Source organism: Medicago sativa, chromosome 4, assembly GCF_051527215.1.
Source record: "Medicago sativa cultivar Bolivia chromosome 4, Bolivia_mono, whole genome shotgun sequence".
NCBI lineage: Eukaryota > Viridiplantae > Streptophyta > Magnoliopsida > Fabales > Fabaceae > Medicago > Medicago sativa.
In genome coordinates, this window is record NC_140752.1 from 76,411,536 (window position 1) to 76,438,956 (window position 27,421).

At 34.2% G+C, this 27,421-nt stretch overlaps 2 protein-coding genes and 1 non-coding gene across 3 annotated transcripts; 2 read left to right on the forward strand and 1 right to left on the reverse strand.

Moving 5' to 3' along the window:
* Positions 1 to 4,776: 4,776 nt before the first annotated feature.
* Positions 4,777 to 4,858, forward strand: TRNAS-AGA (transfer RNA serine (anticodon AGA)). Its single transcript has one exon. It is a non-coding gene; the product is annotated as a tRNA-Ser (tRNA).
* A 13,122-nt stretch (positions 4,859 to 17,980) lies between these two features.
* Positions 17,981 to 24,872, forward strand: LOC146932022 (putative sulfate transporter 3.3). Its single transcript, XM_085703611.1, has 13 exons — positions 17,981 to 18,303; positions 18,410 to 18,458; positions 18,539 to 18,746; positions 18,846 to 19,017; positions 19,315 to 19,380; positions 22,404 to 22,517; positions 22,652 to 22,768; positions 22,920 to 23,046; positions 23,259 to 23,545; positions 23,665 to 23,855; positions 23,958 to 24,040; positions 24,322 to 24,398; positions 24,501 to 24,872. Exons 1-13 carry the CDS (start codon positions 18,007 to 18,009, stop codon positions 24,684 to 24,686), a joined length of 1,974 nt encoding a protein of 657 aa, XP_085559737.1. The 5' UTR covers positions 17,981 to 18,006; the 3' UTR covers positions 24,687 to 24,872.
* Positions 24,873 to 25,894: 1,022 nt separating this feature from the next.
* On the reverse strand, positions 25,895 to 27,371 carry PDE191 (Mitochondrial transcription termination factor family protein). Its single transcript, XM_085703613.1, has 2 exons — positions 27,260 to 27,371; positions 25,895 to 27,105 (listed from the first exon to the last, which is right to left on the reverse strand). Exon 2 carries the CDS (start codon positions 27,099 to 27,101, stop codon positions 26,094 to 26,096), a length of 1,008 nt encoding a protein of 335 aa, XP_085559739.1. The 5' UTR covers positions 27,102 to 27,105; positions 27,260 to 27,371; the 3' UTR covers positions 25,895 to 26,093.
* Positions 27,372 to 27,421: the final 50 nt, after the last annotated feature.

Consider the following 27,421-nt stretch of genomic DNA (forward strand, 5'->3'; position numbering starts at 1 on the left):
TGTGAGTTGGGTTGCTTCTGATTAACCATCACCTTAGGTTTTGGTACTTCAGAAGCAGTAACTGTCTTCTTCTGAAACTTAGACTTCAGAACCCCAGATTTTGGTTTCACCAGACTCTGAGGAATAGGTTCTGATCTTTTCAGGATCCTAACCTTTGAAGTTTTGGAATCAGATTTGATCATAGCCTTTGACTTAGAGTTCTTTGGCTTTGAAGTAATCTTAGCCTTAGAACTAGAAGCTTCAGGTTCTGATTGAACAACAGTTTCCAACTCAGCCCCTTCTGGTACAAAGAATGTTTTCAGACCTTCCTTGATGCATTCACAACAAGACTTTAGATTGGTTTTCTCTAGTTTCACTTCTGGAAAACCAATTCCTCTGCCATTGTTCTTGTAAATGCTATAAATCATAGAAGCCACTCTGCTTCTGTCAATGCCAGATATAATAAAATCTTCAAGAGCAATTTCATGGTTACTTAAAGGTTTTTCATTACACTTTTCTTGTAGCTTCTGACATAAGAACCTGAGCTGATCTTCATATGTTTTACACATGAAGTCAAAGCCCCTAAGTCCTTGTTCAGAAGCTTTCAGATCCAATAAAGTTGATTTTTGCTGTTGTACCAAATCAGCATATTTTTCTTTTAAATCCTTCAACTCATTGGTTCTTACTTCAAAATGTGTAAGAAGTTCTTTAAGTGACTCAACAAGTTCATCTCTGGGAATTTTGGAATATACCTCGTTTTCATCTTCTGAGTCTGAATCTGACCCAGCTTCTGAAGTTGCTGTTGCTACCAACCCAACAGCTATCTTTGCATCTTCATCAACTTCCTCTTTATCAGATCCAGATTCACTACCCAAATCATCCCAGGTTGCCATTAAACTCTGCTTAATCTGCTTCTTGAATTTGCTTGGTTTGAATGTAGACCTCTTTGACTTGTCCTTTGACTTTTCTCTTTGAAGATCAGGGCATTCAGCAATGAAGTGACCTGGCTTCTTACAGTTGAAGCATCCCTTCTGATCTTCTTTCCTTGAGCTTCTGGAGTTACCCCTTCTGGAGAGAAACTTTCTGTTCTTCTTGGCCAGATATTGAAGTCTGTTTGAGAGCATGGCCATTTCTGCAGCATCTGGTTCAGAGTCTGAACTTGACTGTTCTTCCTCTTCAGATTCAACCACTTTGAGAGCTTTTGATGACTTGCCTTTGGATGGAAGAGCTATTGATTTACTCTTCTTAGTAGACTCATGTTCATTAAGACTTAACTCATGAACTTTGAGAGAACTAACAAGATCTTCGACACTTAAAGTGTTTAAATCTTTAGCTTCCTCAATGGCAGTCACTTTTGGTCTCCATCTGGCAGGTAAGCTTCTGAGTATCTTGCTTACATGATCAGAAGCAACATAGCTCTTCTTTAGAATCTGTAGACCAGAAACTAAGGTTTGAAACCTTGAGTACATCTCCTCAATAGTTTCATCATCCTTCATTTTGAATAACTCATACTGATGTACAAGCAGGAGAGCCTTTGCTTCTTTGACCTTCTTGCTCCCTTCATAATTTGAACAGAGAGAAGCAAACATAGCTTTAGCAGTGGATTTGTCACTCATCTTCATGTATTCTGCTTTGGGTATGGCAGTGACAAGAGCTCCTCTGATAATATGATGCTTCTTGTAAAGTTTCCTCAGTTCTGGAGTATGTTTCTTTCTATCCACAACAGCTCCTTCTTCATCAAGGACTAAATCACCAACACCATCTTCCAGAATATCCCATAATTCTTCATCTAGGCTCATGATGTAACTGTAAAAGTTGGTCTTCCACCAAGAGAACTCTTCAGCATCTCCATTGAACTTTGGAACTTTTCCAATACTGGTTTTCTTACTATCACTATAATCATGTGAGACATGTTTATAGCTAGTATCACCAGGACCAGTAGGAGTAGGAGTAGACATGTTTTTCTCAGATCTTTGACTGTTGCACGGTTAAGTGTTACACAACAGACCAAGGCTCTAGATACCAATTGAAGGTGAGAAAAACACAAGAAGGGGGGTTGAATTGTGTTTTAGAAAAATTCTTCGTTTCTCCTAAAAACTGAACACACTGATCAGAAGCTAAGTGAGACAGCTTCTGAAGTGATAATCAGAATCTAAATGCAGCGGAATAAAACAGAGAGAGAGAGAAGAAGAACGACACAAAGCAATTATACTGGTTCCTTCCACAATCCGGAAGTAGTCCAGTCCCCCTTGCACTTCCAAGGAGATTTCACTATGAGTAATATCTGATTACAAATGCTCAAGCACACAAGCAAGAGACTTCCAATGCTCAAGCACACAAGCAAGAGACTTCCTTTGCTCAAGAACACAATCAAGAGACTTCCTGCTCAAGCACAACTGCAAGAGACTTCCTAACTAAACAAAATTACACAGAAAATTGTTTAAGGTTGAACACTTGATATACAATCAGAGGTGCTCACAATACAAATCAGATACAGACTCAATGGACTTAAGAATTTCTAAGATATGACTTTGAGACACAGAAATTCTAAGTGAATGCAGAACAATTTCAGCAGAGGTTTGGTACTTGTGAAAATCTTGTGAGTCTTTCGTTCAGCGTTCTTGCATTACCAATTCTCTAGGTCTTCACTCCTTTATATAGAGGTGTGAGAGAGACGTTGTGAAATTGCCAGCACACCAAAGAGTCGTTGTTGAAGCTTGATCTTTCACCAATAATCTTTTGCCTGATTTGGCTGTTGTCCTATGAAGAACAAATTTGAAATCCATTCCTTATCCAAAGGAACATCTATGCAGGCGAAACCGTATTTTGGAGCTGTTTTCTTGTCCTGTAGCGCGGACACAAAACAGAGTAGTGGAGAACGTGGTTGTACAATTCGTACAAAGTACAATGTCAACGCTTTCGTCCAAATTGCAAACACACGCCTTCAAACACCTTTGAAATGACCGTTGCAAACTCCACTAATCCTTTGTTTGTGTTTTCGAATCCAATAGACAGCTTTTGCATTGATAATTCTTCAATTCTTGATTCTTTGCAAATCCAGTTGATATTCAGCTTCTGGTGAAATGGCTTCTGATGAGGCAGCTTCTGATGATGCAACTTCTGATGATATGACTTCTGCAGCTTCTGATGACGCAGCTTCTGATGATGTGGCTTCTGGACCTCTTGTCTTCAGAAGCACTATTCTTCAGGAGCAGCTTACTTCAGGAGCGCTATTTCTTTAGGAGCAGCTTGACTTCAGGAGCGCTTTTTCTCTTCAGTAGCAAGTTGCCTTCAGGAGCGTCCAAGCTTCAAATTTTTGTTGTTTCCATAGCTCTTTATTTGCTCATTCAGAACCAATGATGATGTAACTTTATAATTATGGTCCTGTACACTTGAACAAATATTAGCTAGTCCAATTTACAATTTTTAATACCTTGTTATCATCAAAACCCTTTAAGGTTCATTGTTAAACACATTTTGTTCCAACACATCTGATTTGGTTGTCAACCATTTGGACTATTTAGAACGATAAGAATAGTTGTATCTTCTCGCATTTAGATCAATCATTACAAGTTACAACAAATATTAGTATCTTAGCATTTGATTTTCATCACTGGTGGATTAATCTCATTCTGATAGTGTGCGAGTGGTTGGGGGTAAAAAAAATAAAGTTTGTTGTGGTTTCGCCCCTTGCTGGTTGTATGTAACTCTTGTAACTCTCTTTGAGTCTCAGGTTAACATTTCTCGTGCGGATGTGGAGTTCAGTTGATTATTATATTCCTTTTTTTTTTTTCTCCTTATTAAAAAAAATACATGTAAAAGGGGTCTTCTGATAATTAAGAATTTTATTTATAGAGTCCATTCCAACATCAAAGTAGAAAACTCTATCCATCAAAGTTTGTAGATGACTCACCCTATCATCCGTTTGAAAATTGGACTAACAAATCACGACTTCCTCCTTCTGAAATTGAGTGACCATTTGCCTATTTCACTTAAATTAAAAAAAAAACTATAAAAATAAATTAGAGATATTGACACTTTCACTAAATTATCCTTATCAAATATTGATGCAATCTCAACTACCGTAAATGCACAGTAAAATATAGGGAAATTTGTTCAAACGATCTCTTAACATTAATTTCAAATAATGTTTCTACTTTATTTTTTCTGAATCAAAGTTGCGATACTTAAATCTATTCTATACTATATATCTATACTATATATAAAATGAATATGGGATTTTGTGCTGAGTTTTTATTCTTTCAAGTGTACCTTTAAATAAATTGTCTATAATAATGTTATATGGTTGATGTTATTAAAAAAGATGAAAAATTTACATAAAAAAAAGATTATATTTGCTATATGATGTGTGATTGAAATACATGATTTATTATAATTTGAAAGTCACAAACATTAATACTTATAATTTTAATCAAAACCAAAATTTCATTTAAAAAAAACATTCATAATTTACATACATTAACGCAATAATCATTGAAGGACCAACAACACACGTGTCATATTAAAGAGACTAAAATTGAAATAAATTACTTCATTAAAAAAAATATTGTTTCTTAATTATCTCGCAATGTCCATCAATTGTCAAAACAAATGCATTTTTAGCCGTTATTTGAACATCAAAATATAGATGATATATGTGATCAATATTTTAAAACTAAGATTGTTGACTTCAAAATATAATTTCTAAGATTATTATCATGGACTTACTGATAAGCTATTACATGAATTATGTGTAAGGTATAAGTAGTATGCTAACAAACAATTGAACATCAAACAGTGGACGTGCCGGAGTGGTTATCGGGCATGACTAGAAATCATGTGGGCTTTGCCCGCGCAGGTTCGAATCCTGCCGTCCACGCTTATTTTTTTTGTCGTACTCGCTCAATATAAAACAAATTTTCATCGATTGTATTTCAAGTAACATAAAATAAAACAAATAAACATATAGCTAAGTCAAATTAAGGTGTAGTATATGTACACGCAAATGAAAACCTCAAATTAAGGTGTAGTATATGTACACGCAAATGAAAACCTTGGTGATCTTGGAGTGACATATTGCACAATATGATGATGATGATGTATTTTATCTTCGACCTAATGATAATTTTACTGTTCCTAATGGGAGTTCAATTATAACAATCACAAAATTAATGCATTTACTCTAATTCCATTCAATTGAGCACTTCCCTTCTAATTGGAATTGCTCACATGAAAAATGAATAACAACCAGGAACTATGGAGCACCTTGTGCTAGAGCTAAAACTACACTCCACCTTGTTTATAACGTTGTTACTTCCAATTAAAAAGTGGATCACTATAGTGCTACTCTTTTGGTTTTTTTTTGAATAAGCCAAAATGGAATATAATAATCACCAAGAGCTATTCATCTCGCACAAGGCGTGCAAAGATAAACGCTCCTAAAAGAATACAAAGTTCAGTTTTCTGTTGCCAAATAAAACACACACAAAAAGAAGAAAAGGAACATTAACCCAAAACACTCATATAAATTAAAGGGTGCCGCCACCAGTCGTTATAATTGAAAGCTGAAGTTAGCCTATTAGCCTGTAACCAAGAAAAAGACACAAACTTTACATTGTCAAAAAGTTGTTCAAAGTCTTCTGCTTTGTCTTTGAAGATCCTGTTGTTTCTTTCCTTCCAAACAATCCAAACGCAAGCATGCCAGATCACCTTGAAATAAGAATGAGTAAATCGCGGTAACCCCGCCATGTGACCAAACTAATGTAGATGATCACTGATAGAGTTTGGAGAGATGAAATAAATACCAAGCCACCGATAAACCCTGTACCAAACGCTGCCAAAGATGTCACAACGGATTAGAAGGTGACATGTCAACTCCATGGAGCCACAACCACCTATGCAATATATGTCATCCTGGTGAGCCCTCCTACGAAAAAGATTGTCTTTGGTAGGAAGTCTGTTGCAGAGAAGCCGCCAAACAAATATAGAAACCTTTAACGGAACCTGCTTCAACCAAGCTGCATCAAAAAGACCACGCTCCATTGATGTGTCAGGAAGCGTAAGAAACTGATAACTCCCCTTAACGGAGTAACCATTAATAGGATCCAGAACCCAACGTCATCTGTTAATCACATGATCCTGCAAAACAACAGAACACAGCAAAGAAGAACACTCCGTAACCAACTCTTCTTCCCACGCCAACAAACGCCTCCGCCACACCCAAGCATCACCGCCGTCCTCCCACCCTCTTCTAGCCATCTCCCTCACCGTCACCCTTTTATTTTCAGCCAAATCAAATAAGCGAGGAAAACGCACCCTTAAAGGCGCGCCCCCCACCCAGTTGTCGTGCCAAAAATATGTACTACTCCCTTCACCAACCACCCTACGGATATTCCCCTCGAACCAACTCCCCTCCCCCAAACCGACACCACCACGGATATCAGACAACATCCTCCACCACACCGAACTATCCCTCCCACCCTCCTTCAACCGACCCCCCTCCTCTCCGTACCTAGCCTTTAAGAGTCCCTTCAAAACTTATGATCCCTCACCTCACCTCACCTCACCTCACCTCATCTCATGTTCCATAATTCTTTTTTTGGGATTCTTCATTCATAGGTCAATAACAAAGACAATTATTGGTTGTATTAGTACTGTAAAGTGGCTTTATAATTTCACACCCATAACTCTTTTTATCTTACTCAGAAACTTACATTTTTTTTTGGTCGAGAAAATCTCATAGTACGTTAATAACGCCAGAAACAAATAAAGTTGATGTATGTACACAACCAGAAAAATCTTTACAAGTGGGCTCTATATTTCAGCAGATTCCTTTCCCATTACTTTATATAAGTTAAATGTGATGTGAATCTCATTCTTAGCTGAATATAATGCTGCCACACCTTTCTTTCATGAGAAATGATATTTTGACAACCACTTTTGACAACTTTTGGACAACTTTCTCTCTCATACTCACATGATGTTGTTATCATCTCTTTTCCTTTTTCTCTCTCCATTGTTTTTGACCAATAAGAAGTGAGAAAACCAAGGTTGTCAACAAAGTTGTCATTAAATGGATGTCAAAATATCATTACTCTTCTTTCATTGATTACTTTTTTTCCCTCTTTCTCTGAATGCTCAAAACATCTTGATTGACATTGCCAAAATAATCATTTGTATGTTGTCTTTTACTGTAGCCAAGGATTATCTTTCATATTTCACCATTTTATTACATATTTTATTACGTGTAAGCCTAATTCTGGTCAACTATACGTGTATATGAAGTTTTGAACATACAAACTAATGTTAAGTCATACCCTGCACTTAAGAAAAATCCAATGAAAAATGCTACTTATAGCGAAAATGGGTTCACGAATTTGTCCCGAGGAAAAATTGTATGTTTTAATTGTATATTGATTTTCATGTTTTCCACTATGCCTGCCGTGTATTCCGCTCAGCAACTGTTTTGATTGGCCCGTTTAGTTTTCGGGAAGCATTCTTGAGGAATCTTGTCGCATGATATAGCAGTTATGATATAGCAGTTCTCAAATCCAGCTTTTTTTAGATTTGGTAAGCAAATAGTTAAATTAATAACCTAGTGATTACCATTACCATAACTCTGCTCCTACGAAATGGCGAGGGTTGGAACCACAGTAAAAAAAAAAAAAAAACAGACTACATTAACTTTATTGTACAAATCACATTATTTCATTTTAGATTATTTTAGTCCTTAAATGTGTAACGAGTAATTATAATAGTACTTTAATGTATCGAAATTATAAAATAGTTTTTGATTATGCATTTCTTTAGTCAGAATAGTCTCTAACGTTAAAATAGTCATTCAATGATCACATTAACTTTTTTTATATAGAGATAAATATTACATTAAGTATTTATAAGAACTAATATGACAATAAGTAAATATATTGAGATATTAATATGACTATATTAAAGAAACATTTTAACATAAGTAATTATTTTGACTAACATAGTGCAAAATCAAGGACTATTTTGATATTTTGATACATTGAGGGACTATTGTAGTTACTCGTTATACATTTAGAGACCAAAATGACTATAAGCTCTTTCATTTCTCTCGTATTTATTCATCATCGTTACCTAAGTGAAGGACCGAAACCGATCTTACTTCATTAATGCATTTTATTTATTTGTACTTCTTTTTAAACATGGATCTTGGTAACCAGTGTCCTAAGAATATTGTTTTAGAAACCTATAAAAAAAATTGTCTTAAAAATATAAGTTAAACACATGTAAAAAGTACAATTACACAATTTTTAATATAAAAGTTACTACTTTTAAATACTTAAACAATGTCTTAAGGACACTTGTTAACAATTCTTTAAAACATACATACTCTTAGATATACTCGTGTGAATGTATGTAATGGATAATGCAGTGAGAATCGAAAATAGAAATAATCCCCCATAAAATCAAAAATAGAAATAATCGGTTTATGGTTTTTCTTAGAAAATTAATCAATGCATAGTTATCTTCAAGTAATGAAAGCCATAACATTTTCGGAGGTTCGGTTAACGGAGGTTCGGTTAAAGAAGTAATGGAGGGCTATGAGAAAGCATCATATCAGATCATATATACCCCACAATAATATACCCCATAATAATATAATTGTTGTCGTGTTGTTGGGTCATTGAGGGGAGCTCCCATAATAATATAATAGTGGATCTATACTATCTATAAATCTGAGTAGTATAGGTAGCAATATTAGGGCTATACGGACTCGAACCGTAGACCTTCTCGGTAAAACAGATCAAACTATTATTATCAAAATGATTTGAATGATTCTGGTTCGGTTAACGGAGGTTCGGTTAAAGAAGTAATGGAGGGCTATGAGAAAGCATCATATCAGATCATATATACCCCACAATAATATACCCCATAATAATATAATTGTTGTCGTGTTGTTGGGTCATTGAGGGGAGCTCCCATAATAATATAATAGTGGATCTATACTATCTATAAATCTGAGTAGTATAGGTAGCAATATTAGGGCTATACGGACTCGAACCGTAGACCTTCTCGGTAAAACAGATCAAACTATTATTATCAAAATGATTTGAATTGTTGGGTCATTGAGGGGAGCTTGGGGACCATTGTGTTGTTGGGTCATTGAGGGGAGCTTGGGGGACCATCCACATCGAGACTAGAACAACCACACAAGCAAGAGAAACGCCACACTCTTACCCAAAACCTTAAGGCAATGGGTTTATGGGTCCTCTTACTTATAAGGTGTTCAACCTTTACTCTTTTATCCGATGTGGGACATATAACTCACACTTGTACACAACAACACTCCCCCTCAAGTGTGAGTCCATCTATTCATCCTGCTCTCCCTTCAAGCGGAAACTCTTACTTTGCTTGTATCGTTGTTCCTGGTTTCTCCGCAAACGGACCGACACGCTTGTACCGCCGTTGCTGCTTTCTGCGCAAACGGAACGACTGCCTTGGTCGTACCCTTCGTCGAACCAGGCTCTGATGCCACTGTTGGGTCATTGAGGGGAGCCGGGGGAACCGTCCACATCGAGGCTAGAGCAACCGCATAAGCGAGAGAGACGCCACACTCTTACCCAAAACCTTAAGGCAGTAAGAGAACCCATAAACTCATTGATAACTCACACTTGGAGTCCATCTATTCATCATGCTCCCCCTTCTCTTACTTGTATCGTAGTAATGGACGGCTATGAGAAAGCATCATATCAGATCATATATATAATTGTTGTTGTGTTGTTGGGTCATTGAGGGGAGCTTGGGGGACCATTGTGTTGTTGGGTGTATATATAATTGTTGTTGTGTTGTTGAGGGGAGCTTGGGGGACCATTGTGTTGTTGGGTCGTGTTGTTGGGTCATTGAGGGGAGCTTGGGGGACCATTGTGTTGTTGGGTCATTGATGGGAGCTTGGAGGACCATCCACATCGAGACTAGAACAACCACACAAGCAAGAGAAACGCCACACTCTTACCCAAAACCTTAAGGCAATGGGTTCATGGGTCCTCTTACTTATAAGGTGTTCAACCTTTACTCTTTTATCCGATGTGGGACATATAACTCACACTTGTACACAACAACACCCCCCCTCAAGTGTGAGTCCATCTATTCATCATGCTGATCTCCCTTCAAGCGGAAGCTCTTACTTTGCTTGTATCGCCGTTGCTGGTTTCTCCGCAAACGGACCGACACGCTTGTACCGCCGTTGCTGCTTTCTGCGCAAATGGAACGACTGCCTTGGTCGTACCCTTCGTCGAACCAGGCTCTGATGCCACTGTTGGGTCATTGAGGGGAGCCGGGGGAACCGTCCACATCGAGGCTAGAGCAACCGCATAAGCGAGAGAGACGCCACACTCTTACCCAAAACCTTAAGGCAATGAGTTTATGGGTCCTCTTACATATAACTCACACTTGGAGTCCATCTATTCATCATGCTCCCCCTTCTCTTACTTGTATCGTGCGAGAGAGACGCCACACTCTTACCCAAAACCTTAAGGCAATGAGTTTATGGGTCCTCTTACATATAACTCACACTTGGAGTCCATCTATTCATCATGCTCCCCCTTCTCTTACTTGTATCGTCGTTGCTGGTTTCATGCTCCCCCTTCTCTTACTTGTATCTCCGTTGCTGGTTTCTCCGCAAACGGACCGACACTGCTTGTACCGTCGTTGCTACTTTCTGCGCAAACGGACCAGCTGCCTCGATCGTACCTTCGTCGAACCAGGACCAGGATCTGATACCACTGTTGGGTCATTGAGGGGAGCTTGGGGGACCGTCCACACGGACCGGCTGCCTCGATCGTACCTTCGTCGAACCAGGCTCTGATACCACTGTTGGGTCATTGAGGGGAGCTTGGGGGACTGTCGACATCGAGGCTTCGTACCTTCGTCGAACCAGGACCAGGATCTGATACCACTGTTGGGTCATTGAGGGGAGCTTGGGGGACCGTCCACACGGACCGGCTGCCTCGATCGTACCTTCGTCGAACCAGGCTCTGATACCACTGTTGGGTCATTGAGGGGAGCTTGGGGGACTGTCGACATCGAGGCTAGAACAACCACACAAGCAAGAGAGATGCCACACTCTTCCCCAAAACCTTAAGGCAATGGGTTTATGGGTCCTCTTACTTATAAGGTGTTCAACTTTTACTCTTTTATCCGATGTGGGACATATAACTCACACTTGTACATAACAACAGTTGTAACTATATATCTCACTTGTCATTATTCACCACAATAACTGTTCTACGTGTAAATAAATTGTCTTAAAAATTGATATTGATTATATTTTATAATTTGTATTAAGATGTGAAAGTCTCTCCTATGATCGAGGAGCATGAGACTTCCTCAACAAGTGGTATCAGCACCATGATTCAGTTTGGTTTGCACCGCGTGAGTGAGATCCTTGAGTTTGGATCAAATATATGATGTGAGAGACTCACATATGAGGGAGAGATTGTTGAATTAATGTGATTGTTTATTTCAAAATTGACATGCAAATGAGAAAAATATTAGATGCATAAGTGAGAAAAATTATATTAATCATAAATATTAATTTATTATTCTTTAAAATACTACTCTTTATAAAAATGTAAAATATTTTACCATTTTCTCATATATTTTCATCCCTTCAAAACCTTCCCTTCGCCTCACATCTGAACTCCCGGATAAAACCTCATGTGACACAATGGTGTGCAATAATGTTACAAAAACATGAAACCAAGCGAAACAATTTTCTCAATTGATGAAATATTTATTGTATTTATTTGTACGAACACGCCCGGTTTACCCAAAGTTTAACCATATCTATCACATGCACTATCTCTCTTTTATATGTTTGCATGTGAATCATGGTGAGACATTGAAGCTATTTCGTAGTCAATTTTACAGAAACAAATTTACGAGCCTCTATTTGTTAAATATCTTTCATATATTACGACCTCCCTAATTTTCCATCTAGCTAGGAAGAAATTTAATTGGGTAAATGCTTTTGGTTATCCGTTCAGGATAAATTCTCTTCGGATAAATAGCAATGTTCTAGATAGAAGATTGTTAACTAATGCATGATTTAGTAAGTTGTTGCTATCCACAAGAGTTTAGGTGGCGTGCATATATAGGTTGTCTCCAATATAAACAAAGGAAGGAATTTTTAAGTGCTATAGCCCTTACTGGTACTGATTAAATATATGCAAAAGCATAGCAAAACAGCGTGACATGTTCTTTGTTCTCTCTTGAACTTACAAATGTATCAGTACATCCCATATTCTTATACAATAACCTAATGTATGAGAAATTTAATTGCCATATAGCTAGACGCGGGTCTTCTAGGGATGAACTTGCTTAATGATTGAGCCCTTGTATTATGCACGTTACTGTTTGAGGCCACGTGGTGTTACATGTTTGGTCCCATAATAAGACTAATTAAAAATGAAAAAGATGTACTACACCCCTTGCTTGCTTATCCTTTGGTGAAAGGTACCGACCTTTTTCATCAAACAATTAACCAAACTTACTTTCCTTTCTTGTTGTATCTAATTGTAGTCTATGTAAACAGACATTCTTTCTCAATATTCGCTGAGACACTGGAATTGACTTTTTTATCTTATATTTATGCAAAAATTATCACTCAATCAGTCAAGCTATACCTTTTTTTAGGGGATCTCAATCTATACATTAATACGTGAAATTTACTGAAAAATAAACAAATTAAATTATAACAATAAAAAAATGGACAAACGAGTAAGTTGGCACTAGTAATAATAAAGAAACAAATCATTTTGATGTCTCGAGTACACCTTGTTGTCATAATGGTCCATAACACATGAAAAGAAATACAAAAAAACCTCGAACTCTAAAATCCGTTAGTCACTTTGGTTCCTGACGTTGAATTTGACCTTTAAATGTACACAAAGCTGAGTTAACATTTTTTTGGATGACAAACAAGCAATGGCATGGCTATAGGGACTAAATGAAAAAAAAAACACACATTTAAGTTCTTTTAAATCCCTTGATCTTCATCAAATCCGTAATCCCACTCTTTCTTCTTCATCTTGATACCATCCAATCTTCCCATATGTCTACTTTCCCTTGCAAAACAACAAATGCATAATCCTAAACGATATAATAATCTTTTCTGGGAAGGGCTAATGAGCATACCAAAGAGACGTAACAAAATATCAGCAACGTATATAGCATAAGGAACAACATCGTTAGGACAAGCTTCCATCGTTTGGACTAACTCAGTATAATCATATTGGAACTTTTTATCAACTGGGAAAAAATACCTAGATATAGACCGAATAACAGTTTTCTGCTTGGCTCCACATTGGTGTTTTAACTGATACATATCAACATTTATGCGGAGTTTTTGTAAAGATGTTTTTGGAACTAATATAAGAAAGTGTCACTGTGATGCTAGTAAAGTGATATTAATAACCATTTTACAATTGTCTACTACGAGATTTGTATTTTGTATCTTAAAGTCCAAACCCTTACGAGTGTGCTAACGACCCGAGTGTTCACTATATGATGTAATTTGTTTGAATGAGCATATGGATGTAAAAAAGTTTTACACCGAATATGCATAAAAATTAACCTCTTTAAATTTTGCATGTTTCACATTTAACTTGCACATGTGACACACATATTCCTTGTATTGAAGAGTGTGTTGTGCTAACTTATGTCATGAGGTCAGATATTAAAGAATTTACAAGTAAAATTTTATATTAAAAAAAGGCTTTTATATTTCTAATAATCAAAAATGCATAATTTTTAAGATAATAATTATATCATAAGTTTTTTTTTGATGAAATATATTAAGTTCTTTAACATGTGTCTTTAATGCACAAGTTAACATTTGTTTATAGAAGAATCCAAGAATATTTATATATTTTGTTGTCGATAGAACTTAAAAAGGAGTTTCAAGATATATATCCGTCTTATAGTATACATTTATTCATTCATTCACTTTAAACAAAAAGTCAAAAAGTATTATTACTATTCTTTTTTGATTACAAAAGTAGGTATACTATTCTCATAAAAAAAAAGTTTGTTTACTATTTGTATCTTTATATCTGAATTAAAAATATTACAATGATTTAAGAAAATCTCCAATTAAAGTAAAGGTATAAGCAATAATTTCTTACACGCTATTTTGTTATTACACCAAATTTCCGTAAATGGAAAACCTCATCACTTTAAAAAAAATATCTTACCAAAAGTAAAACTGATCTCATATAAACTATTTTTTCGTCCAAATAAACTATTTTATTTAACTCTTTATTTAATAATAGATAATTTATTAAAAAGTGTAGGTAATATTTACATACATGTGTGTCAAGAATAAAATAGATTTTAGTGGAATTTTTTGGACCAACCAGCAAGCTAGTTTGTATGGTTGTGATGCGTTAAAGAACTACGTCATGCATGTTGGTGTGAAATGTATTGCCAAAAAATCAGTTTGCTCATGATGTTCATCATGTAATACTCGTAGCATGTTTAGAATCATAGTAAATTTGACAAATTACATGGCACTTTAATTTTATCACACTCACATGCACTAAAATAATGATAAAGGGCGCTGTCTACGGTGGGAGACTGTCACAAATCTCTCACCGTGAGCAAGTTTTTCAGACCGTCAGATACAAAGATGTATATGATATTATCATAGATTGTCAGCATTACATTATTTTTCCATTATCTCTTCTCTTTCACACTTGTCTAACCACCAAAAACATAAATCAAAACCAGCAAGAACATACTTAATTACTTATTAAATCTTTTTAAAATAAGAACATTACAAAGTGAAGAACATCACCATCTCTAACAAAGAACACTACTGTAAAAAAAATTAAACAATGAAAAGGGAACAACATAAATGTTTAATCTTTGACGTTGAGAGTAGAAATTAAAGATTTATTCTCAGTAATATATGTGATAAAGATTCAAGCTTCAATAATTTAAGAAAGCAACAAAAGAAAATGGTGTGATTAAGTTTTCATTTTTTGTGTCAACTACAAAAAGAGCTCTCTGCCAAGTCTTTTAATTCATCTCACATCAACCAAATTTTGTGCCGTTTAAGAAAGCTGGGTTGTGTTAAATGTTTTTTGGTGAGTTTCATCATCATCAATCTTGTAATCTCAGTTTACGATGTTCAAAATGATTAATTTCAAAGTTTCCCCATTTCTCATGATTTGTAAATGTTGGAGTCACACGTGTCATCTAATTTTTTCCATATGTGGTGATGCTAAGCTTTTCTATTTTCATGGTGATGATGGAGATATGGTGGGGGTGTAAATTGTAAATGTTCGTGCAATTTTTTTCACGGGAGCTTGCCTTGAAACTTTCTCAAGATTTGTAAAGGTTGGGGTTACATAATTTGTACCAATTCTAGTGTGATTTTTTTCAAATTATGCTAAGCTTTTGGTTTCATGGTGGTGATGGAGATGGTGGGGAGGGAGAGAGAAAAAGGTTGGAGGCGTGATGGATATGGTGTGGAGAGAGAGATGTTGATGGTGGTGGTGATAGATATGGTGGAGAGAGAGGTTGGAGGCAGTGCTGAGAATTGTAGAAGAATAATATGGTGTGAAGGGTGTAGGATAATTTCTCATAGGTTGAACAAATCTAAGGTAAAAATTAACTCATGCACCGTAAGCAACTTCCTTCGCTTGCGTGCGGTAGCCTTGGCCATGATAAAGTGATAGTTTTTTTCTAAAGAAGTTAAACATATCCATCTAAGTGGGTTAATGACAAAGTGATAGTTGAATGAATAATCAACAAAAAAAAGTGAGAGTTGAAAGTTGTGAGTGATGATTTTGTTATTATTTTTAGAGAAATGATTTTTGAACAACCATTTTTTGACAACTTTTGTGACAACTTTCTCTCTCATACTCACATTGTCCTTCTACTTTCTCTTTCTATTGCTTTGATTTTTGTGCCACTACCTAAACTTCTATGTACTCCCTCCGTCCCTTAATGTAACCCCCCTTTGCTTTTTTCACATTTCTTAAGAAAAGTTGTCAGTGTAATTAATGTGTCTGTTTTGTGTATTAATATTACCAAACTGTCCTTTGTTTGTATGTGTAATAAATTTGACTATTTATATTTCAAGACAAATTAGTAGTATTAATTAGGGGTATGTTTAGGAAAAAAGTAATAAATGCTTCTAGTAATTTGGAAAGGGGGTTACATTTAGGGACAAAAATAAAATCAAATGTGTGGTTACATTAAGGGACGGAGGGAGTATAATTTAGTTGTCCAACAAGTTGTCACAAGAAAGGGTTGTTCAAATAACATTGCTCTTATTTTTAAGAGTTTAGTAAAACTAGACTTTTGACTCGTGCGTCGCACGGGTTTTCTCGACTATAATAGAGACCAATAAATAATCTTTAACCTGTAAGATCATTGATATGGTAAAAAATATTTTCTTCAAAAAAAAAAAGGCAAGCGGATAGGAATGAAATTGGTGTGCAATGTATTTTTTAGATGGAATTTGTTAGGTTAAATAATTGCAAACCTAATAAAGCAAATGAGCGAGAAAAAATTAGGTTAAGTTACTGCAGACATAACAAAATTAATAAATAAGGATGTAAAAAAAAAGGCATGAAATTAAAAAAAAAGTGTAAAATTCTTGACAAAAAAAGAGTATAAAATAGAAGGATTATACGTGATCATTGATATGGTAGAAACTATTTTCTTCAAAAAAAAAGGTAAGCGAATAGAATGAAATTGGTGTGCAATCCATTTTTTTAGATGGAATTTGTTAGGTTAAATAATTGCAAACCTAATAAAGCAAATGAGCGGGAAAAAATTAGGTTAAGTTGCTGCAAACGTAACAAAATTAATAAATAAGGATTAGATGGAATTTGTTAGGTTAAATAATTGCAAATCTAATAAAGCAAATGAGCGGGAAAAAAAATTAGGTTAAGTTGTTGCAGACGTAACAAAATTAATAAATAAGGATGTAAAAAAAGGCATGAAATTAAAAAAAAATCCAAAAAAAAAAGTGTAAAATTCTTGACCAAAAAAAAAAGGTATAAAATAGAGGGATCATACGTGATCATTGATATGGTAGAAAATATTTTCTTAAAAAAAAAAGGTAAACGGATAGGAATGAAATTGGTGTGCAATCCATTTTTTTAGATGGAATTTGTTAAGTTAAATAATTGCAAACCTAATAAAGCAAATGAGCGGGAAAAAATTAGGTTAAGTTGCTGCAGACGTAACAAAATTAATAAATAAGGATTTTACGGTCATTTTAATTTTGTATCATTGTCTTAGATATTAATCTGTCATTGGATATTTATCATTGACGTAGATATTAATCTGTCATTGGACAACATACCAAAATTCCGAAAAACAATTTGTTTTTCACTCTATAAAAAAAATTGATTTTCACTCTATAAAAACAATTTGTTGCCTCTTGTAAAAATAGGGCTAAAAATTTCTAGTACATACTCCAAATTCATAGCGAGGATTACCACCAAATCACTAATTAACATACCATTTTTAACATATTATCTTTAATTTGTCAAAAATTCACATGAGTTCTATTAAATTATGTGAGACCTATATAAATTTGAGGGGACCTACATAAACTTAACCAATTAAAAATGTGTGTTAAAATAAAAAGTGTTTTTTTTTGAGAAAAAAAAAGTGTGTTGTTATCATTATTTTTATATGATTATGCAGAGAATTATTATCACCGCTCTTGCTAGCCTTCTAGATTTTTAACTTCAGAAATTATATAAATCTCATATATTTATTGTTTTGATGCTTTTCCACAGAATTAAAATTTTTGTTTTGATGCTTTTGTACTTTAGTTGACATAGGTATAGTCTTGTTTTATAGCGGTCTTTTAGATGAGTTGATTATGGGGAGTATAACATAAAAAAGCACCATTATACTGCATCAAATCAACACAAGAACCTTATGGCTACTACTCCTATATAATAACACCATACACATAACATATTCCATTACTTCTATTCTCTTCACTTCTCTTCAATGGATCCTAATACTTTCTCCATGCATTCACATTCACATTGTGTACAAATGGAAATACACCAAGTTGTTCCACCACCTCACAAAAGCACCTTACAAAAATTTAAAGTTAGGCTCAAAGAAACTTTTTTCCCTGATGATCCTCTACGCCAATTCAAAGGACAAACACCTCAAAAAAGACTAGTCTTGGGAGCTAAATATTTTTTCCCTATTCTTCAATGGGGTTCTAATTATAGCTTCCAAATCTTTAAATCTGACCTTGTTTCTGGTCTTACTATTGCTAGCTTAGCCATCCCACAGGTTTGTCAAATTCTATGCCTCTTAATTAATTAGTACTAATGAAATTAATTAATTAACTACCACCCTTTTGAACTTAACTTATTCAATTATGTAACTTGTTTATTAGGGAATTAGTTATGCCAAGCTTGCAAATCTTCCTCCAATTGTTGGACTATGTAAGTGTACTTTTTTTTCATTTTGTAAATTTTCTCAACATATCTTATATACTCATAATAATTTTTTTTTTATTTTGCAGATTCTAGTTTTGTTCCTCCACTTATTTATGCTGTTCTTGGAAGCTCAAGGGATCTAGCAGTAGGACCTGTTTCTATTGCTTCACTTGTTTTAGGATCTATGCTTAGACAAGAAGTGTCTCCTTCAGCAGAACCTGTTCTGTTTCTTCAACTAGCTCTTACTTCAACCTTTTTTGCTGGTCTATTTCAAGCTTCACTAGGAATTCTAAGGTAATCATTACTATTAGATTTTGTTAGTATTATTTTTTTCCCATATGTTCTAAAAAAGGTATAAAGATAAAATAAAGTGTTATTTATTAATGATTGCAGGCTAGGATTTATCATTGATTTTTTATCCAAAGCAATCTTAATTGGATTCATGGCTGGAGCTGCTATAATTGTGTCTTTGCAACAACTTAAGAGCTTACTTGGAATCACACATTTCACTCAACAAATGAGTCTTGTTCCTGTTATGAGTTCTGTTTTTCAAAACATACATGAGGTTAATTATAATTATTTTTATTTTTTTTCTCTCCCTTATCCCTATGTGACATGCTATGCTAAACACAAATACACGTCCTCGTGAACTTAGCTCAGTTGGTAGGGATAATATATAATATATGCAAAGTCCGAAATTCGAACCTCGGACACCACAGAAAAAAAAACACAAATACACCACACACTGACACATTGATAATTCCATTTGTAACATAGAGTTGATCTCTATAGGCTAAAGATGAAGTTCTTTTCGACATTCTTTCTTCTTATATAAAATACTTATGTGTGATTTTTTGTGCAGTGGTCGTGGCAAACAATAGTGATGGGAATTTGCTTCTTGGTGCTACTACTAATAGCAAGACACGTTGTACGTTATTATTTTATTCAATCTTTTCTTTCTCTTGTTTTTAACTTTATTATGTCTTACTAGTTACTAGAATAGTAGAATTTTCTTTCTACAATCTCATGGCCCTTGTCCATTTTCTGCGTGTAAGCATACCCTTTAAGAAATAGGAAAAGGCCAATATATAAAATGGTGATAAAGGTATATAGTTTCAGGTGCACAAATAATAAAACACATGGATGAGCCTCAGAGCTACACACTGACACAGTTTGATCAACCCTGGGACGTTCATTCACTGACCCAAACTCAAACCGCTTGTCCTATGATTTTATTCTTTTCCCAAGTGTTTCTTTCTCTATTTTAAAATTATCAGCGACGTCAACGTGTCACTGTCTATGTCGTGTCTGGTATCCATGCCCGTATTCATGCTATACAAATCGCGACAAATCACTTTACTCACATAAAAATAACACATGAGAGAAACCATTTCCGTTTCGACTTTTACTACATAATTATGAAACTTATCGTAAAGTTATATAAAAATAATTATAAGTAAATGTTATGATAGGCTTTAAAAACTATCACTAACAAAACTATAAGAAACTAGAGTTTTTTTTTGACAAAAAGAAACTAGAATTCTAAGCTAAAGAGTAAGAGATATTAACTATATATGAAAAATAAAATAACTTTTTATTATTATTTTGGTTCCTTTGTATGATGTGTAAAAACACTGCATATGTGCGAAGATTGCTTTGAAAAGTAGTGTAAACAGAATGTTGAATATTTGTTTGCAACTGCACATGATTTTTTATTTTATATAAGACTTTATTATTGAACAATTTTTTTTAGTTTAGAGGGAATAATCATCAATAATGTTTGTCACATGAGAGTATGTTTAGAGGGAATAATCATCAATAATGTTTGTCACATGAGAGTATATCAGTCAAAAACGAGGTTGGCTTGATTTGGTTTTTTCGTTAATTGCTCTGTCAAAATGGCTTGACCGTTTTTAAGAACTATGGGCTGGTTCAAGTCAAGTTTCAAGGTGGATTTTGCTATCTCAAATATTAGTTTCGTAGTTTACACATATGTCCTTCATTTTATTCATTATTTTTTTTACATTGGTCAAATTTTTAAGGTTCGTTGATATAGAAACAAGAATTATAATTCAAAATTTTAATGTTAATTTTATACAATTTAAATTGATTGAGAATCTCAAATTTGAAATAGTTATGTAAGATTAAAACTCTAAATTCAAGACAATTATTATTTTTTATTTACTATGTAATATTATTTATATCTCCAAGACGAATTTTCATTATATTTGAAGTTTTTTTTTTTTGAAGGAATTAGATTTGAAGTTATACTCTAGATTCAAGGTCTAGAATATAATACCTATCTTTTTTTTTATTTTTAAAAAGGTCTATAATATAAAAATGATTTCTTAAAAAAATGATTATATTAAGAGGTTTTTTTTACCATATAATATTTTTTCAATGGAAAATATGTTTTTGAAAGTTTTTATTGGAAAATATATATAATTATTAAATGGTAAATATAATATGCATTTTTTTATGGGAATGTACATTTATTATTATGGGTGAGTTTTGGTATTTGTTTTGGTTTTCACGCTCTAAAATTTAAAAGTATTTTATTTTTGAAAGAAAAAGTTTTTTTTTTTTTTTTTAAAAAAAGTTATGATTTTGGTCCCTATATAATATTATTCTTTGATTTTCTTGAGAGTATTATTCTTTGATTTTCATCTCTCTAAAAGCTAAAATCGCCGATTTTGGTCCCTAGATCTATTTAATGGTAGGTAAAAAAAATCATTTTGGAGGTCAGGTGCGTTTGTTTCAGCTTTAAAAAAAAATAGATTTTGAGTTAAAAGAATCTAGAGATTTTTTTTAGAGATTTTTAAAAAAATCTAAAGCTATTTTTGTTTGTCTACTATCATAAAAATCATTTTTTTGAGATTTGAAACACTTACACTTGAGTTCCTTGCATTAAGAAAAAAATAGATTTTGGAAAAGCTACTTGAAATAGATTTTCATTTTGAGGCTAAAAATGATTTTTTTAGCAAAATGGATTTTTTAAAAATCTCAAACAAACACAACAAAAACTAAAAAAGTGATTTTTTACTCAAAAAAATAGATTTTTTTCAAAAAAAATCCAAAACAAACAGGCCCAAAATCTCTCGAGTAATTAAATGCTACTAGTATATTATAGAATCACATACAATCGTTTTTTTTTAAGGACGAATCACATACAATCATATTCACCAAAAAAGAAAAAAGAATCACATGCATTATTGGATGACCACATGACCTTTTTTTGTGTTTTGATAATGGCCTTATGACATTTGCAAGACACATACGTAATTTATCGAATTGATGGAATAAAAAAATCAGTGACAAAAACATATTTCACCTTTTTATTATGAGAAAATATTTATTTAAAAATTAATACTAATTCATTTTTTAAAAACTGATAATACTAATGAACCTAATAGTCTTATTGATTAAAGGACAAATTTCCATTTTCTTTTTGAAATCTTAGGTGGTCAACATCACTAAAAGTATTTTTTTTGTTAAGTAATAGTAGCTAGAATTTCACCCGGAGTTCGAACTTCAATCCCTTATTAAGTAAAAAAAGTTAACACGAGATCTCATAAATAAATAAAAAATAATTAACATGAGAGACAGATACGTTTTGCAAATTTTGGGTTGAGATTGAGAACGTTCCAATTTCTTAGACATAAAGTTGAGCTAGTTGTTTTGTAACTCCAAAGATTTGCATCTTAAAATTACGATTATAATTCTAAAAGAACAACCAAACTTAAAATTCATAAGTTCAGTTCCAATTGCATGCTAAAATCAATACACACCCAATAGGTATCTGATATATTTTCTCTTAAAGAATGATTAAAATGTCATACTTCAATGAACTTACTTCCTTGCACACATATATATACAACAACTTCTCTGGCACAAAGTGCATGGTAGTATACTATTATTGACTAACTCATCAAAATAAATAAATGCATGCAGAGCATGAGGAAACCAAAGCTATTCTGGGTCTCTGCTGGAGCTCCTCTTATGTGTGTCATAATCTCTACTCTTCTGTGTTTTGCAATCAAGGCTCAAAATCATGGCATCAGTTTAGTAAGCCACTGCTCTCATCTCCAACTCATTATTTGCTTCTCAAGTCATCATCACATAAGTCTAGTAGTTTTGATTCTTAAGTACATATAGCCATGAGATTAATTATTATTTCTGTCTTCTGATGTGGTTCCTAGATTGGAAAATTGCATGAAGGAATAAATCCTTCTTCATGGAATATGTTGAAATTTCATGGAAGTCACCTTGGTCTAGTCGTGAAAACTGGCATTATCACTGGCATTTTGTCCCTCACTGTAAGTTTCACAATATTATTTTCCCTCTCATTATTTTTGGAAGCGCACACACACACACACAGAAGTAGAAGCGTGATATTTATGCGTGCATAGTAGGTTTTATAAATGGCAAAAATGGATGAGTGATTTGTTTATTAAAAAAAAAAAACAGGAAGGTATTGCAGTAGGAAGGACATTTGCAGCTCTGGGAAACTACAAAGTGGATGGAAATAAAGAAATGATGGCAATTGGGTGTATGAATGTGGTTGGATCCTTCACTTCCTGCTATGTAACAACAGGTTCTTGTTTGTCACATAAATTCAAAAGGCTTTTATCACTATAGATCTAGAGCATTTATGTTTCTAAAATAATTCATGAAATTGATAATTCTTGATGACATTAGTTTTCTTGAGTAAGTCAATTTAGTCTGTAAAATTGTCCGAGAAGACTAGTGTATTTGACTCATGGTATCAGAAGCATATACTTACCTCATTTAAACTATGAATTTCAGGTGCTTTCTCTCGTTCAGCTGTTAATAACAATGCAGGAGCAAAAACAGCAGCTTCGAATATAGTAATGTCCGTGACAGTGATGGTGACACTCCTTTTTCTTATGCCATTGTTCCAATACACACCTAATGTTGTATTGGGCGCAATCATAGTCACAGCAGTGATTGGCCTCATTGATATCCCTGCTGCCTGCCACATTTGGAAGATAGACAAATTCGACTTCCTTGTGATGTTAACCGCTTTCTTTGGAGTCGTTTTTATCTCAGTCCAGTTAGGCCTTGCTGTTGCAGTGAGTTCATTTTTGCTCATAATCTTCACCTTGTGAACATCATATTTTGTGTATTTGCATATATGTTGTCTTTCGTGTGCTCCTTTTGATTGACAAGAGATGACAATGCTATTGATCAGGTTGGATTATCAACTTTTAGGATACTCCTGCAAATTACAAGGCCTAAAACAGTAATGATGGGGAATATACCAGGGACAGACATATATAGAAATCTTCATCAATACAGGGAAGCTACAAGAATACCAGGCTTTCTTATTTTGAGCATTGAAGCTCCTATCAATTTTGCAAACATCACATATCTCAATGACAGGTTAGTTTCAGCTTTGCAAAGTTTATCAAGTATGTCAGTTTTATTCTGTATATTTTTGTTTCCTCTGTTACTTAACTAGTTAGTATTGACATATCATATTAGGACGCTACGATGGATTGAAGAAGAAGAGGAAGATAACATAAAGGAACACTCAAGCCTTCGATTTTTGGTCCTGGAAATGTCAGGTAATGTGTATTTTTGATACAGCAAATGTGGAATTCTATATTGTCTATAGCACTGTGTCATTTGCTTCAAAATTGCTGAGAATAACTCTTCTATTGATGAAACTTGTTAAAATATTGATTACTTAAAGAATGTTGACTCTTCTAAGTGTTATTGCTGGAATGGTGGCACCTATGGATGTTTTGAGCTTATTGCATGCACTATGTTTTACAATCTATGATCAAGCATATCATCGAACATATTTCAGCTACCCTCTTACATCATATTTATTTGAAATTTTCAGCTGTGAGCGCCATTGACACAAGTGGAATCTCACTTTTCAAGGAGTTAAAAGCAACAATGGAAAAGAGGGGTGTTGAGGCAAGGATATTTAACACTGAAATAATATGCTTGATTTGTTTACACGCCTTAATAGATATGTCTTAAATCTCAATACTGATTAGTTCATGTGTATTCTGACAGCTTGTGTTGGTGAATCCTCTTGCCGAGGTCATAGAAAAGCTGAAAAAAGCAGACGAATCTAATACATTCATAAGAGCAGACAACCTTTTCTTGACAGTTGGAGAGGCTGTGGCTTCACTTTCATCAACAATGAAGAGCCAGTCAACCAAGACGGAAGAAGCACATACAATCGTGCCACATTACTGATTAATATCAAGATAGACGCAGCAGAAACGTACTGCATAGAATTTGTATCAAATCAATTATTGCAACATTCCACACTTTACAGTTTAAATGATTAAAATGAAATGTAACTTTATCAGTTGTGTTGCTGCTTATTAGATATGCCTCACAAGATTTTGTTCATAATGGCAACAACTTGATGCTTTTCAATTCAAGTGTTCATGTTGATTATTTACATACACTCTCGGCACAAAGATCATAAGTTTGCACTCTCAAAACATTTCTTATTATTGCAGTTCGCAGCTTATTTCATGATATCAATTGAAAATTTGAGCTTTGCATCATACTAAACTGAAAGTATTTAAGTTAATAACACAAATTGATAAAAATAGAAAGAAAAAAAAAAGACAAAGCAGTGTTTTCTGATAGCAAGAACAAACTGGAATCAGTTTATGAATAAAAAAACAAAGCCTTAACTGCAATATGATGATAAAAGAAACAAACTGGAAATCGGCAAAAGAGCAAGGTGTGCACTAAAAAAAGTAAAGGTAACCAGCAACATCCTAGATGTTGGGGGGAAATGACAGTATAAGTTTATGGATAAAATTTCATGCCACATGATCCTACTCCACAAAATACATTTCAATTTCCAATCATGAGAAAGTGCATTCATGCTTTATGACTTATGATTGAAGGAAAACAGTCTGTGTCTAATGTCTACACTCTACACTACCTATCTAACTAATCTCACGAGTTTATATGCAAACAATCATGTGTTTCTGTTTTAAACAACATTGTGGACACAGAAACAAGTATACTTTTGTACTTAATGAACTGTGCCAACTGGCAATTGTTTTCTTTTTCTCTTATAATGTTTAAAATGCCACTGTTAACATAAAGCTATGAATCAGTCAGCGAATTTGTTTACAACAATTACTCCTAATCCTATTAATTTGAGTATCAGAAACAAAGCATTATGACCTCAATTGTACTGAAGGTAGACATATATCACTTTTCACACACCAGACATGAAAGATTAGTAAGAGACTTATTCGATGATAATCAATAAGATATTAATGGAATTTACCAAAATCTTGCTTGATCGTTCACGAAATTGACCAGGCAGTAAAACAATGAAGGTATGACAACAGCAGTTACTGGATATATTACTAGTGTCTTATGATGGCAGAGGAACCCTTTGGTACCCATGCCATGCAAACACGCCTCAATCCTAGATCCAAAGGATAACTTATCATCGTAGTTACAACAGATCACAAGATCGTAAATTTCAACAAAAGATCAGACACATACAAAATCACAACAATTTTAATACGGAAGGTGCTCAACATCGGCGGAAAAAAAAGTCAACTAATAAATTAATTACGAAAATTAATTATGAAAATCATAAACAAACTAAAATAGAGATGAGACCTAGTTACTCAAAGTATGTCCTTCTAACAAGCCAAACTTCAAGTGGAACTTCTTCTCATTACAGTCCAGCATTTCACTCAAGCTGCAATTTAAATTCCTCTGCTTTAAGAGCTTGTGCCGCGACACTAATTTTTTCTTCAGGCCATGACGAAAGAAGCATGGATAATCAATAATTTCATCAACTTCTCTTCCCATTACATCTACCAAAAACTTGATCCTCGGTTCCAAAGAATTCCGAACACTCTTGATCAAAATAGGAGGATAACCAACCACCAAATCAACTATCTGCCGGCCATGAAATCCACAGTTCTTTAAAAAATCATAATTGTGTACCAAAACCTTATCCACATCTCTACTCAAAATCGACGGAAAGTTCAACGCTAATACCTGAAGATCCTGCTCAGTCAAACCTATCGACTTCAAAAACTCCGAAGTAGGACGAAGCCTTTTATCAACACTATAACCCATAATATACGGGTCCTTAACCATAATTTTTCCAATCATTCCGTCTTTATCAAGACCAACACTAGCAAGAAATTTCACAATTTCCGTCATCTTCGTCTCAATGCTATAACTAATAAGCCTAGGGTTTAACAATAAAATTTTCCCGATTTGTTTTTCGGGCACACCTAATGTTTGAAAAAATGCCAAAAGAGGACAAAGCTTCTCTTCCACACTACAAGAGAGTATTTGAGGGAACTTAGCTATAGCAGATGCAACTTCATGAGGCTTAGTTGCAAGTGTGTTGAGACATTCAACCATTGGAACAATCTTTTCATTGAGACCAAGTACAAGAATTTTGGGGCATTTTGAAACAATTGAAGGAAGTTTTCTTTCTTGAATACCAATTGTTTTCAAATACTCCCAATTTTCATTGGCTCGTTCGCGATGCGCTGTTTCGAGACGCTTGCATTTTGTGAACATTTTTTGTATGATGGTATCATCAAAGCCTCTGTCCTTGAAAAACCACATCATGTTGCTGCTGTTATTGCCGCTACTGGTTTCCATTTTACTCTACAAATTAATCATGGAAACAATATAAATATAAAAACGTTCATTTAGTTAATATGATTGCATGTGATTATGATTAAATAATAAATACAACAAGAAGAAGAAGAAGCAGAATATAAATGGAGAAATTAACGTAAGGGTGTTAGCACAGTTACCTGAAGGGTTGTTCCTCGGAAGCAGATAAGGCAGTGAAATGGCGAAGGAAAGAGGAGTTCACTGACTCACAGTCACAACTGAAGAAGAAGACAGCATAGATGGAGAAGAGGATAGAATATAGATTCTTACCGACCCATCATACCCATGTCGTTGTTTAATTA